Below are 15,450 nucleotides of genomic sequence, written 5' to 3' on the forward strand. Positions count from 1 at the left end.
GTGTTCTGGTAATGCCCATTGTCAGTGAAAGTGGCCATGCAGAGATCTCAAGAAAAAGCATTAAACTTAAAGTAACAGAATAACAGAATCATAGAGTCACAGAATGACCTGGGTTGAAAAGGACCATAATGATCACCTAGTTCCAACTTCCACACTATATGCAGGGTTGCCAATCACCAGACCAGGCTGCCCAGAGCCACATCCAGCCCTGGCCTTGAATGCCTCCAGAGATGGGGCATCCACAACCTCCCAGGGCAATCTGTCCCAGATTACATACATTATTATGAATCATACTGCTAAATATATAAGATAAATTAGTTTAACTATGTGAAAAACAAGACATCTAACTGGGAGACAGGGAATACAAGTTCTATTCTTGGCTTTGCCATGAACACTGTGACCTTGTGGAAGTTTCCTTACCCCTTCCATTATACATGGGTGGGAAACTGAGGCTGAGGGAAACTGTTTATACTACTTTAATTTTCTTCTTCCTTGAAAGAAAATGGAAATCAGTCTGAATGCTGAAATCAGTCTGGAGCATTTATGAACAGAGGACAACAGGACTACTGCAATTATTTCTTTATGAACCACTGGAAAAATGATCCTGTACTTTTATTTCATCACTGAAAGAAATGAATGCTTGAGATCCTAGCCTGCTCGCACAGTTGTCGTGCATACTTTGCTGAAGGAGGGATTATCAAATACTCCTTGTACATAAGAATGTGGGTAATGGTGTTTTTGGCAGCACCTGATGAAGAGAAACTCACAACCACTCTGTTAAAGTAAGCAGAAAGTGTAAAGAACCACAGAATCACAGAGTGGCCAGGGTTGGAAGGGACCTCAAGGATCATGAATCTCCAACCCCCTGCCACATGCAGGGCCACCAACCTCCACATTTAATACTAGACCAGGCTGCTGTGGGCCCCATCCAGTCTGGCCTTGAACGCCTGCAGGGATGGAGCATCCACAACCTCTCTGGGCAGCCTGTTCCAGCACCCCACCACTCTCTCTGTAAAGAACTTCCTCCTGACATTCAACCTAAATCTTCCCTGCCTCAACTTAAAACCAATTCCCCCTTGTCCTGCAGTTATTTACCCTTTCAAAGAATTGATTCCCCTCCTGTTTGTAGGCTCCCTTTAGGTACTGAAAGGCTGCAATGAAGTCACCCCCACAGCCTTCTTTTCTCCAGGCTGAATAAGCCAGCTCCCTCAGCCTTCATAGGGGAGGTGCTCCAGACCCTTGATCATCTTTGTGGCCCTCCTCTGGACCCTCTCCAACAGCTCCCTGTCTTTCTTGTACTGGGGGCTCCAGACCTGGACACAGTTCTCCAGATGGGGCCTCAAAAGAGCAGAGTAGAGGAGGACAATCACCTCCCTGTCCCTGCTGGCCACCCCTCTTCTGATGGAGCCCAGGATACCATTTGCTTTCTGACCTGCAAGAGCACACTGCTGGCTCATGTTAAGCTTTTCATCTATCAAGACCCCCAGGTCCTTCTCTGCAGGGCTGCTCTCAAGGACCGCTCCTTCCAGTTTGTATGGATGCCTGGGATTCCTCTGGCCCAAGTGCGAAACCTTGCACTTTGCTGTGTTGAACCTCATCAGGTTCACGCAGGCCCACCTTTCAAGCCTGTTGAGGTCCCTCTGAATGGCATCCCTTCCTTCCACTGTGTCAACCGCACCATAAAGAAAGTAGTTTGGTGCCATAAAGAAAGCAGGATATTTGTATGTTTGTAGTGCAGATGTTCATTTGCAATCATCTGAAGTAGATGCTAGATGAGAAACTAAAGCATGAAACTTCATGCAGTCATACACTGCAGATGTTTGTGCAACACTGAGCATGGCTCCCTTTGTGTTTTGTAAGCTGCCTGCTTCTCCTTTTTCTGCGTGTACTATACATGAAAGTGTAGTGAATGAAGGATCTGACCCTGGGTCTTTTACCAGGTCTCTCAGTTTACTTGGAGAGTCCAATCAATGAGGAAATAAGTCAGACTTGATTCTATGTTCTCTCCAGATACTCCCAACAGGTAAGAAGGCCAATCTGCTTTGTTGTAACCACAAGAAACTATGTAACTCTGATGAAGAGACTTGCCATTCTGTCCCAGATTAATTTTCTTAGGAGTCTTTCTACACTTGTCTTGATGGAATTGGTAAGAAGGAGGGCAATTTCTATGATATGAGTTATTGGAAGCAGATAAATTTGTCTGAGTCCTACAAAGACCTTGTGATTTAACACAGCTTGTGTTGCACCTGGAGACACCAATTCAGCAAAGATCTGCATAGAAACTCATAACCGAAAGCACGACACACAAGACCAAGTAATTTCTCACCTGCAACCTGACAGCTAATGGTAACATTTGTTCTCTGGATTGTTTTCACTGTGCTTCCAATATCAGCAGTGACAGCAGGTAATTCAGTGTTGATCACAGTAGTTCTTGATGCCTTTATTAGTGGCTTTCCTGTATAAAAGAAGGACCAAGGTTTAGCAGACTGAACACAGAGGACAGATGGTCAGTACACTCCATGAAAACAGCTGCACAGGACAGGATGGATATTGGACAATGCTGGAGTATAAGCCTACCTACTCTTTAAAATATATAAGCATTGAATTCCATCAGAAAACCTGTTTTGAGAGAAGGAAAAAAAGAAAAAGAACACTGCAGAGGAAGAAGAGCATTAAAGACATGCGGACATGTGAGAACCAGCTGAATCAATAAACATCTGTATAATTGGAACTGTAATAAGACGTTTGCCTGATGCTGCAACTAATATTTCATCATTTGCCAAAGGCCAAACATAGGACGACAAAGAATCTTGAGAGGTGACTGATGTTCCCTTAGCAGTGCAGAAGGTGTAGAGAAACACATGGACTATTTCTACACATCAATCATGTTTTCTTTCACTTATGATGAAAGAGTGAGATTGGGAAGACTTGACCATAAATGAAAAGTTTTCTCATAATAATAAGCTGAGAAAGCTCATGTCTATCAGATAACCAGTTTTGCTTTATCTAAAGCTGTTAGTGAATGTTTTAATCACTATCTTCAACAAAGATAAATTCATATGCAACAAACCATTCAGGCTGTTTTCAGTGCGCTTCCAAAACTGATGACGGTGAACAAGTGGGTCAAGGCTTTCCCACACTATTGTGCCTGTTTGTATGGAGTTAGCTATGGAACCATGAACCATCAGCAGTTCTAGTGGTCTTCTGCAACTTATACTGAAAGGGCATTGTAGAGGCATGAACAAACAGTTCAGAGACACTCAAGTTTACCTTAAAGAGAAGGAATATAGTAGTAGAGGTGGCATATTTATGTTAAGGCATCCCTCTGTTCCAGCCAAAATGCTCTGCAGGCAAGACAAGAATTGACACCAAGTTGTCCAGAAGTACTGATCTGCCTGGGAGCAGGAAGGCCCTGAAGAGGTATCTGGGCAGGTTGGACAGCTGGGCTGGGGTCAATGGTTTGAAGTTCAATAAGACCAAGTGCCAGCTGCTGCATATTTGCCACAACAGCCCATGCAATGCTACAGGCTTGGGGCAGAGTGGATGAAAGACTGTGTAGAAGAAATGTACCTGGGGGTGTTGGTTGACACTTGGCTGAACGTGAGCCAGCGGTGTGCTCAGGTGGCCAAGAAAGCCACCTGGCTTGTATCAGAAATAGTGCTGCCAGCAGGATCAGCGAAGTGATCGCCCCTCTGAACTCAGTCCTGGTGAGGCTGTACCTTGAGTAATAAATTCAGTTTTGGGCCCCTCACTTCAAAAAAGACACTGAGGTCCTGGAGTGTGTTCAGAGAAGGGCAACAAAGCTGGTGAAGAGTCTGGAGCATAAACTTTACGAGAAGCAGCTGAGGGAGCTGTGATTGTTTAGTCTGGAGGAGTGGAGGCTCAGGGATGATACTGCTGTCTACAACTACCTGAAGAGTGGTTGTGGTGAGGTGGGGGTCAGCCTCTAGTGCCATGTAACTATGATAGGACTAAAGGGAATAGCCTCAAGTTGCACCAGAGGAGATTCAGGTTGGATGTTAGGAAAAACTTCTTATGCAAAAGAGTGGCCAGGTGCTGGAATGGGCTTCACAGAGAGGTGGTGGAGTCACTGACCTTGGCTGTATTCGAGAATCTTTTAGATGCTGTACAGACGGACATGGTTCAGTGGGAAATGTTGATGATATGTGAACAGCTGAACTGGATGATCTTGGACGTCTTATTTAATCTCGGTCATTCTGTGATTCCATAATTATATGTTGGCAGAATGGGCATAATATGACAACATTGCTTTAAATGGTGTAGGGTTGGGGTGTTTTCATCTCAGTGTTGTATTTTCAGATGAAACAGAATCTTAGAATCATCAAGGTTGAAAAAGAAATTGTCACTTGCTCCTAGTATATCACTGCAATAGCTTAGCAGCAACAGCAGCAATGCCCTGCTATCCTGGCTTCAACAAAGCTATTCCTGATCTGCAATAGTGCAAAAAGATTTCTTTCTTGTTTTGTCCATATGTAATAAATATCTCTCCCTTTTCTGCCTTGAGTGATTCTGATGTTTTCCTTCTATGGACCACCTTCTGGCCTCTTTCTGGTTGGTTTACTAATTGCGAGAACTTCAGTGCTATCTGTAGCTGCATACTTAGATTTTCTTCATGTTTGTCCAGCCTGAAATTCTGTGTTTGGTGTAAAAAAACCCATATGTATATATACAGCGGAGGCCTCCAACTGCTTCCCCATTCAGGGGTGGGCACAATTAAATGGGAAGGTATGAAAAACCAATTAGCTTTCTAGCATTCCTAATATGTTTCCTTTTGTCTTTGTGATAAGTAGGATCTTGCTTCTTTGCAATCTGTCTTGTCACAGTCCTTAACTGCAACTCTCATTTATCCCTTTGTCTTTACCCAATAGCTTCTAATTCATGTTTGCTGCTGTGTTCCTGGTACTCCAGTCCTGATGTGGTTGTGAGGCTGCTGACAAATGCCTAATAACCTGCTTTTTTAGAAGTTGGATTTATGCACTACTTCCATTTTCTCCTGTCTTTTATTTGGGTGGGGTTTCCTTAGCACTGCCATCTGAACTAACAAAGACTATTTATCTTTAGTAGAATGGAACTGTTACTAGTGAAATATAAACACAGAAATTAGCATTTTGTTAACCAGCAAGTGAGAGCGTTAGTCCTGTTTTTGCCACAATATAGGGCATGATCTGACATAGGGCTAGTTCTTCAGCATTAGTACTTTGCTAGTTTCCTAAACTTACATCTTACTAAGTTCTTGGGACAGTCTGTCAAACTTGAAAAGACCAGCAATAGGTCTAAAACAAAGCATACAAATTGGACATCTCAGAATGCACTGCTCATAATTGAGAATAAAGAGGATAAGCTCTTATAAGGATAAGCGCACTGTCTTGAGAGTGCACTTAGCAAGTGAGAAAAAGCATCGATCTCTTGTAGGAGCACAGATCTCATGAACTGTCTGTGAATGCTGGATTGTGACTCAGGGTTTTGTTTTTACAACTATGTAACTCTGTCAATTCACTTTCCCCACTCATCTTCCAGACCCGTCTGCTTCCCAGCAAACTATCTCTGTCCAGAATCACACAAGTGGCAGGGACCAATGAGTCAAAATGAGTGAATTATTACCTGCTAGAGTGACAGCAATGGACACAGAGTCAGATCCCAGAGCATTAGATGCGTTGCAAGCATAGAAACCAACATCAGCTTCCACAGGTGCTAGAATCTGCAAGGAGTCATCAGGTTGAAGCAGCATCCTGGGGTAAAGCAGAAAGGAGGTAAAGGTCTCAGTTTGTGCGAGAATTAATATATTTACTTGGATTTTTACGTATTTACATGATTTTATCTTTTTTACAGAGTCAAGCCTTAGAACTATACTTAAAATACAATTAATTAGTTCAAAATCCTACATTGCAGCTGTGAGTTGTGATTACTAAAACTATATTTTAGCCTAATTCCTACTATTCCTACTGTTACTGTATGTATTTGAGAAGGATTGCCCAGTGCCTAGGACATCTGCTGTGGCATGTGAGACCTCCTCCTCTGCTGTGTTACTTCATATGTGGCATCAGTCAAGTTGCTTAGCCTCTCTGTCTTCCAGTTTGGCAAAGCAGGATTAGCAATAGTAAACAAAAAGACATCATATTGCAAAAGAAAAAGTTATACAACCTCCTAAAGCTGGGCAGAATAAAGTTTCATAAGTTACAAGTTTGTATCAAAGTCTGAAATACGCTCCAGATTCTTAGATTGCTAGGCAGTTTGTTCAAACTTAGTAGCTTTGTTACTATTGTAGTGAAGACAGAAAATAATACTCATCACCTCCTTGGGCTGAACCAACTGTCTCTGCCTTAGTGAATACAGACTTAGTGATATGATGAAGTGTTTCTGTTCACAGTATTTATGGTGATGTAACTTCATGAGTTCTTGATGGATAAGCAAGAATTCAGGCTGGGGGCTCTCATCAATGTTCACATACTTTTATTTTAGATATATTGTGATTATTGCTTTTTAATCTGTAGCTGAAACTGTTGCTAAATCATAAAGATAAATTAAATTTCTCATCAGAAATTTTAAATAGTTGCTCCATGTTTACACACTGACCTTCTTAGCTACAGCTGTGATTGACAGTGATAAGAGTGGGGGTAATATGTCTACCAAACACAAGCAAAAAACGTCCACTCTCAGATATTGGAACTGATCAGCTTCTTTCCCAAGTCTCTTTAAATAAAAGCTGTTGTCTTCTGGTCTAGAAAAACAGGAGATACTTGCAAAATACTGTGGGTGGTAGCTAACCAGATTAGGGCCATCCATCAAAATGTATTATAGAAAAGGAATTTAGTTGAAATTCTTTTTTCACCCTTTTCTGAGTAATAATAATAATAATAAATAATAATAAGAGGAGAGAGCTGCCTTATGTCAATCAAGTTTTGCAAGTAGCAAAATGCACATTTACAATACAAACATTAATCAATTCTAAGATTGCATCTTTGCTTGCATAGCAAAAATGCCACAGAGGTGGAAATAATCACCTGCACACCTCTTATATCAAGGATCTTTTTTATTTTAATTTTTATTTTTTTTGCTTTTTTTGCTAGCTCACAATGCTAGCAGCCAGCATATTTCTTTACTCACAAATCTTCTGTTAGCATGCATCAGTATCTCCAATGTAAATTTTCTGGTATAGTATTTACTTGTCCTGTCTCTACATAGAATTTCAGAATCTACCCCAGTTATATTATACTTGTTTATAATAGTTATAACTGTGCATGTGCTGTCTGCATATCTGCAAATATACTGCCAGGGCTGACCAGTCCATCCTACATCAAATAAACATAAACAACTAAAAATACATTTAGGAAAGTTTCTCTCGATTGAGAAAAGAGGATTCTTAATATTAGTCCATGAAAAACACAAAAGATTATTTATTTGCCATTAATCAGTGCTGCTGATGTAAATCTCTGGTACTTTAAGTTACTCCAAAATTCAACTTTTTTTTTTTTTTTTTTTTTTTTTTAGGAATAGAAATAGGCCGACAACAGGTTTTAAAAATAAAAACTCCAAACCAGACCCAACTTATCATTTTCTCAATCTACTTTTAATGTCCTTCTCTAGAAAATAAAGGTCCTCTTCTTTTCAATAATTCTGTTATTTGTGTGTCACAATTTGGCATAGCTGCTTTTCTTGAAAGTAGATCCTTTGTTGTCTCCCTTTGCATAGAATGATTTTTGGCTGGTTTCCCTATCTGCTCATAGACTGCTATTTTTGTTAGGTTTTCAGTTGCTTGTCAGCAGTGTAAAAAATACCAGCTGCAGCAATTCTTTCTGTCACCACTGTGTCTTCAGAATCTCATTTATGGACTTAATATAATACAGCTTAATGTTTAATCAGTCTCATCTAAGTTTCTCCACATTGCATTGTCTTCAAGACAAAAATTATGTTCTACATTACCTAGATCAGTGACAAATTCAGACAGCATCTAGCAAGCACCTAGCTCAGACTCTGTACCACCTGTTATTTAGATTCTTCTCGCATCTACTGAGAAAATACACTCTTAGAAATGTTGAGTTACCAAATATCAAAGGGTCACCGCTGATGGAAACTGCAGCATTCATGGAAGAAAGGAAGAGATATGTCTTACCATGCTCACTGAACAAAGTACAAATCCCCCAAATATCTTCACATTTAAAATAGTTTTCTAAGGAAAGTAATCTGATTCTTTTTGAAATGAAACATTTTCCAGCATTTATAGAATTGTCCAGGCTTTGGGATAGATACTAGCATGCTCTGAAGCTGCAGTCAAAGTAGATGCTGTTATCCACCTGACATTTTGATCTCAAAAGAGGTCTTATTTATGCATTCACATGGAATACACAGACTGAAGTCAAAGATTAACTGGAACCACATAGCTTTACTGAAAAGTGAAAGTAAACATTTTTGTTGGGACTGTGCAGAGACTAAAGCTAAACAAATTCATTTTTTGCAAGTGGAGCAACGTAATAGCAGTCATAAATACTTTTAGGGTGGATTGCACTGCTCATTGAAACAAGCAATGGACAGTTACTCATTTCTGTGACACCTTGCCATGTCAAGACAACATCCACTGCGATTTGTGACAGTGCCTTCATCTCATATGAGATAATACACATTGCAGATTGCCATCATCTACCCTAAAAATGGTAGCTTATACTCTAAAAATCACCGCACAAAACATATACAGCCAGAGTCTCAATGGATCTTGAGTTCTTTTTTTTCAGGCAGTGGATGGCAGAGCACAAAGAAGACAAACTGCAGAGCTGACAGACAGCTCAAGCTTACTATGCACCACCACACACAGATGACCTTGTAGCTTACCGCTGTACAGTGGGAGACTGCTTATACTGTGGCTTTCATTTACACAGCTGATTGGCAATCAGTAAAAGCATTTTGAACCAAAGCCAGATCACAGCTGTGAAGAACCCAGAAAAACATTCATAAACCAATTTTTATATGCACTATAATTTCTAAACTTGCATTAATTGTAAAGTTAACTCTAAGATGCTGAATATCTCTGAAGCTCAGAGCACTGCTCATTTCTTCTCCTACCCACCAAACTGGGGGAAATATAACTGGTAAATAAAGAATTTGATAAAATCCTTCTGTCTCAATCATTAAAGAAGAGGGGTCAATAGTTAATGCAACTAACCTGCAAATAAACCATGCTTTACTGAGTCTTTATGATAGAAAATGTAAGCTAACATAGTTGACTGGTTATTCAGAATATTCATGAAGCTTAATCCTATATCAGCCAAACTGAATGGAAAAGAAAGGCAATATAAAATAAAAAAATATATAATTCAAACTAAACGTTCAGAAATCATAAGAGTGTTTTATCACCAACTGAACAAAAATAACTCTGTAGCTATGTAGCTATGGCTGCTTATATGCTGTGAGATGAACATGCAATTTCCTCATGAGCACAGTGTCCAGAGTTACCAACACATGGACTTTATGTAACCTCACTTGCCTTTCAATCATTTCAAATAGAGAAAAAAAAATCCCTTAATGGCACTGTTCCAACAGGATGTAATCAATGGCAATGAAAGTTTATATGCAACTTTTGGGGGGCCAAGAATATATTTTTACAGGACTATGGCCAAATAAAGTGATATGATAGGCCCAAGTCTCAATCAAGATTGCATGTGATTTCTCTAAGACATACATTCCTGCTCTTTGTCTCCCTTTCCCCTGCAAAAGTTTCAATTTTTTAATGTGAATCCTATTATACTGAATAGACATCAGACATAGAAAGAGAGAAAAGAACCAAAACATTCAGTACATTAGAGAAAGCAGTGATTATGGAATTGCTAGGCTGCCAAAGTGAGAAAGAAACTAGTAAACTAATCATGTAACTATGCAGAAGAAGCAATTTATCTACACTAAATCAAGATTGCACTGACAATTCATAAGCACTGCAATGTGAACTAATTTTTACCTTGACTCTGTCTCTCCTCATTTCTGAAGATAACCCACTCAGATGTCTTAACAGAGATTACCATCCTGTGCAGAAATTGCTCCTAGCAATTTTCCTTGGACTGTTTCACTGTAATCATGTCAGTTAGTACTGCTGCTTCATCCACACTTTACCTTTCTATACTTACATACCACCTCCTCACAGAACAGCACAAAAGTAAAAAAATCTGAAGCATATATGTGAGCGAAATGTATGGTATGAACACAGTTAAGTATACAACTAGAATTGAAACAGTCTCTTTTTGTGTGCTCTTGCAGATGAATTGAATGGAGTGATCTAAAGATAAAGGCTATCTGCAGGAAAAAGGTACTAATTTTTGAGGTACTTAAATAGAAGTACTTTATTACTCGGGTTTTCAAACTAAACCTCAGTGGCAGCTATACACAGAAAGTTTGTACAGGTGAGGATGCACTAACTCATATCAGAATAGTAATGCATATACGTAAGTATGTTGAGATAACAGTGAAAGCTGAAAATAGCCATAGAGTATGGTTCCACACTATTAACCACTGATGTGGACTAGTGTTTATTTTCAGATGAAGTAGCCAGCTTATGTTTTGTCCTTTAATACAATTCCAATTGTGTTTATCTGAAACCATCCTCAAATTCAGAAGATGCTTCCCTACTCTATTGTAGAATCATTGAATATGACAAGTTGGAAGGGAACCACAAGGATCATCGAGGATTCATCTCCTGGATCCACTCTGGACTGTACAAAATTCAAACTATATTTCTAAGAGTTGTACAAATGCTTCCTGGACTCTGGCAGCTGATAGGAGTGATCACTGCCATGGGGAGCCTGTTCAGGGAACAGGCTAATCCCCAACCTGATCTTCCCTGACACAGTTCATGTCATTCCCTGATTCCACATCACTATCACCAGAGGGCAGGGCTCAGTGTTGCCTCTCTGCCTCTTCTTTGGGCTGAACAAGGTGAGGGACCCCAGCAGCTACTCGTACGTCTTCACCTTTAGGCTCTTTATCATCTTTGTTGCCTTCTACCTGGCCACTCTCTAATGGTATTAAATTCCCTTTATGTCCTTTAGAATGCTTTTCACCTTCTATCAGAACATCCACAGGGGATGGTGATTATAGTGCCCACTGAGTTTTATCCTGGGGAAATTTTACACATTTTTACATGTGTGGAAGACAGATGCCTCACTACCTCCATGTTGGAGAGACCTTGCTGGAACATTGTGAGAAATGCACTTCTAACAGAGGAAGAACCCTTCCCCAGGGAATAATACCGCATGATGCTTGACAGAAAATTAAATTCCAGATTTATTTTCAAGTACCTCTGTGATCAGTAATGAAAATGTATACTTCAAAAATATCCTTCTGAATTTGGAACCAGTTTAAAACAATGCCAGAGAGTCACAAAACAGCCCTATCTATCTTGCGGATTAGCTCTGAAATCTGAAAATAAACCAGATATCATTCATCAGTGTACACCAGAACCAATCTTCATATCAGAAATTTCTACCTTCACATAGGAAAGCACAGCAAAGCTCTCAGCCTCCAGACTTGGAGTGTTTTTTTGACTGCACTAAGAACTTACTTATTTCCATACTTTAAAATAACTTTATTTACTGAAACAAAAGTAAGTCTGGATTGCCATACCAGATTGATTCAGCATCCAGACCTTGCTGCAGTTACACTGCCCTGCTTGCCACACATATATAGCCCTTTCTTCCAGCTATGAAATCAGACTATAGCAAAAAGTGATTTTGCCCATAGGACTTACTGGCCTTAAGACATGGAAACTGAAGAGTAAAAATATTAACTGTTTTCTGAAAAGTTAAATAATTTATTTTACCTATCATTGTATTTCACCTCCTCTCCATTCTTAGCCCAGCTGATGGTGGGCTTTGGGTTTCCCACTGCTTCACAGTGAAGCAGCACACTCAGTGTGCCACTGGCTAGAACCACTGTCTGTCCCAGGTGGGTGACAACCTCTGAAGCAGAAAGCTGTTGTGCTGCTGAAATCTTTCGGAGGATGGCAGGCTTTTGATGAGGGCTGTGCAAGCCATTCGTTGGGTTCATAGATGTGGGAAGAAATGCTTCAGCAGATGATGTCCTCAGGGAGCTGGTAAATCCAGAAACATGTCTGTGGAAAGGGTATTCCATGGAAGCTGAATCAACTCTTCGTCTTGATGCTTTGAGGACAGATTCCTGACGCTCCAAGTGGCTCTTGAAAATCTCATGGGCCAGCTGTACAACAAGCTGCTCAGTGTAAACATCTTTAAGCTCCTCAGGCTGCTGAGACAAATTCCTTATGATATCATCCAACCGTTTCTGCTCTGTGACCATAGTATATGGCAGGCTATACTCCTGGCTCTGGTCTTCCTCTGAGGACACATTTCTCTCTGTGGACTCCTGGGCTTCCCAGAATTCCAGATTTCCTCCTGGCCAGCTCTTGTGCTGTAGCAACCTTGAGACAATATTGTCATACCAGCCACTAGGGTCAGCAGGATGCCCTCGCTTTTCAGTCTTGCTCCCATTGAAGAGAATACCATTGATATGTTTCTCCTGTGTTCGCAAGGCTTCATTTAGACTGGCCTTTCTCATGGTCTCTTCCTCCCTAATGCCAGCTGGCTGCCCAGCAATGAGATTTTTGTTGCTTCCTATTAGTTTAATTACAAAATGCTCCCGGGCTGGCCCTGCTATACAGGTATATATCCCAGTGTCTGAAGGCTTCAAACGATGGATTTTCATGTACCCATAGGGTGCAATGGTGATGTGAGCTGTGCTGATGAGTCTCTTATTATCCTTCTCCCAGAAGATCATTGACTTCCGGAACCTCCTTGTGGGGCATCGGAGAATAACGGAGGTTTTGGGCAACAGGTAGGCATACCCACCCACAATAAAGTGTAGCTTCTTCTGCTTCCTTGTCTGGATGTAAACTTTCTTTACAGCCACAATATGAGGACTTTGCTTATGAGCTGGCCTGTTGTGCCCTGAAATATCATTAATACTATTAGTATGTGGTACCATTAAGCAAAACAAGCAGTTTACTTTGGTGCTGGCAGCATTTGACCCATTAGATGACAATAGGAGAAACTGGCCACCAGCTGCTGAGCATTAAGCTGGGATAGTCACAGTAAGAAGAACAAGACTCACTTCAGGAATGCAAAAGTAGTCTTGCCCATGATGCATGCAGAAACCTACGCACGAGGACCAAGAACTTTATGAAAAGGAGAAAAATCCAGTGTAAAGATAGTTCTTGTTGTTAACGTATTTCAGTGATGACTGTGGTTTAATAAACAAATAAAAAAGACAAATGTTTACCATCCCAGATTGGAAACACAACACAATCTTGCAGATCACATGAGCAAAGAGGACTGAAAGTACTGCTAACTCAAGGAACAACATTGAACAGAACAAAAATCTACGGAATAAGATTAAAAATACTGGGGAGATACTATCAAAGTGCTTTAATTCTGTTTCCAGATCTTTATGACAGATATTTGTGTTACAAAGCACTAAACAAAATAGCATATGTGTCCTGCTAGTTAATACCATACCACATTTGGCCTTATCATTTGTTCTGAATGTGAATCCTGAATTCTTTTTTTCTCCCTGACATAATCAACATTTAATAGGTTTCAGAGTTCATAGTCTGCTCCAAGCTGAAGCAGGGTTGCAATTCAATCTTTCACATATTCAGCTGTCTTATTGCAAGCTAGGGAAGATCATACAGGGAGACCTTTCACTTCTTGTGAAGGACAACAGAAAAGGCATGGAATACCAACATGAAATACATCCAACCTATGCTGCATGATTACTTAGGAATTCCAAGTCACATAGGCTTCTGAATGACAAAATGAAAAATACTTATTTAAAATTATCTTAAAAAAGCATCCCTTACCAAGTATTTTCTTTGTAGCTATCCTAGCAGAGTGTTTGTAGCTCAGGCTGCTATCCAGCATTTCTAAGCCTCTACATTGCAGTTGTGAAATTTAGATCTAGATTTGGAACAAAATTTTGAGCCAGTTCTTCCAGAAAGGACTAGTTCCTTTCTAGCAATTGGTTCAGACTCAGCTCCACACTAAGATTTATAAATTTTATCCAGTGACTTGTATAATTGTTAAAAAGAATATTGTGGCTTATAGAAAAACTGAGCTGCAATAGCCACTCCACGAATATTGAGCAACACTAGTGAAAAAGAATGTTATGAAGCATGTGACAGCATGAATTTCCTGGTGACGAATATTCAAGCCCCCTTTCCCCACACACTCCTAAGTTTATTCTTCACTTACTTGCACAGGTTGCTAGTGCACAGGGCCTGATCAAGGATGAGAATGGCAGAGGTGGGCAAAGGGAGGAATTGATGATGATAGAACCCCCAGTTTTCAGCATCTTTCTGCAAATAGCATTTCGACTCTGCGTTCCCTCTCCACAACTCACTGAACACTGCAAACAGAATGACAAACATTAGGGATGATGTTTACAGATGTAGTAGAAATCATGAATGTGTGTTTCAGAAACTAATGAGTTACTTCAACCTGGTGGTTATCAGTTATGATCCACAGAAGAGTTCAAACCCTTTAATATTAGACAGTACCTTTCCCTTCCCTCCTCTTTTTGGGAAGGAAGAACACTAAGCCTGAGGAAGTGAAGATTACACTTCATGGGTGTCTTGGATGAACAGATGAAAAAGCTGTATATGTACAGAGGCAGGAACTTACTGTTTTGAGCATGGATTGTGTTTATGCCAGAAAGAAGGCATAAATTGTTCTGGCTGGAAGGCTTAATTGCATCTGTATAGAGATGAGGTAATAACCACCAAGCTGTTGATTATTACGTCACCTACTAGAGTATTAAGTACAGATTACAGGACAAAACTAGGCACAACAGGCCTTGTGCAGTTTGAACACTTTTGGCTCCTTCATCCCATGTGACTGAGAAACATAATCACAAAAACCAGCACAATATTAATGCATACAAACAGCATACCTGTGACCAGTCAGAAAGAAGCCACTCATTAGGACAGTCCTCATTTTTGCAGGTTTGCTGGGAAACCAGCTTCGGCATGGAGCAGAAGGTTTCTGGCAGCTCTAACAAGCTTCCATCTGCCAGACGCTGCTTGCAAAGTATATCTCGCTTCTGGACACCGCCTCCACATGTCTGCGAACACTGGGAGAAGAGAGTCAGTCACCTTGCATCACATTTGCACTATGTCAAATTGCAGCAAAAATTAGTAGTGAGTTTCTGTAGAGATCAACACCTAGTTATAGACAAGCAGAAAATATAACAAAAAATATTAGAGATGTCAAAGCAGATTTCTTTTTAAAATGCCAAAAGTATTTTGGGAAGTGGAAAAAATATATTTTGATAAAACGAAAAACAAGCAAACAAAACCTGCATCAGCATTTCTGAAAGATTTGTTTTCAGAAATTTGTACAGAAATGCAACATGGAGAAGGAAAAATTGCCCTTTTCTCTGTCA

At 40.2% G+C, this 15,450-nt stretch overlaps 1 protein-coding gene across 1 annotated transcript in view; it reads right to left on the reverse strand.

Annotated features, from left to right (window-relative positions):
* Positions 1-15,450, reverse strand: part of ADAMTSL1 (ADAMTS like 1) — a gene marked incomplete at both ends in the record, with an annotated part of 386,370 nt that overhangs the window by 26,435 nt on the left and 344,485 nt on the right. The window contains 5 exons of the mRNA XM_079548266.1: positions 2,327-2,455; positions 5,623-5,750; positions 11,819-12,959; positions 14,262-14,415; positions 14,959-15,138. Of these exons, the coding sequence (XP_079404392.1) occupies positions 2,327-2,455; positions 5,623-5,750; positions 11,819-12,959; positions 14,262-14,415; positions 14,959-15,138 (1,732 nt within the window). The remainder of the gene's footprint in view (positions 1-2,326; positions 2,456-5,622; positions 5,751-11,818; positions 12,960-14,261; positions 14,416-14,958; positions 15,139-15,450) is intronic.

Source organism: Tetrao urogallus (assembly GCF_951394365.1).
Source record: "Tetrao urogallus genome assembly, chromosome: Z".
NCBI classification, from domain to species: domain Eukaryota; kingdom Metazoa; phylum Chordata; class Aves; order Galliformes; family Phasianidae; genus Tetrao; species Tetrao urogallus.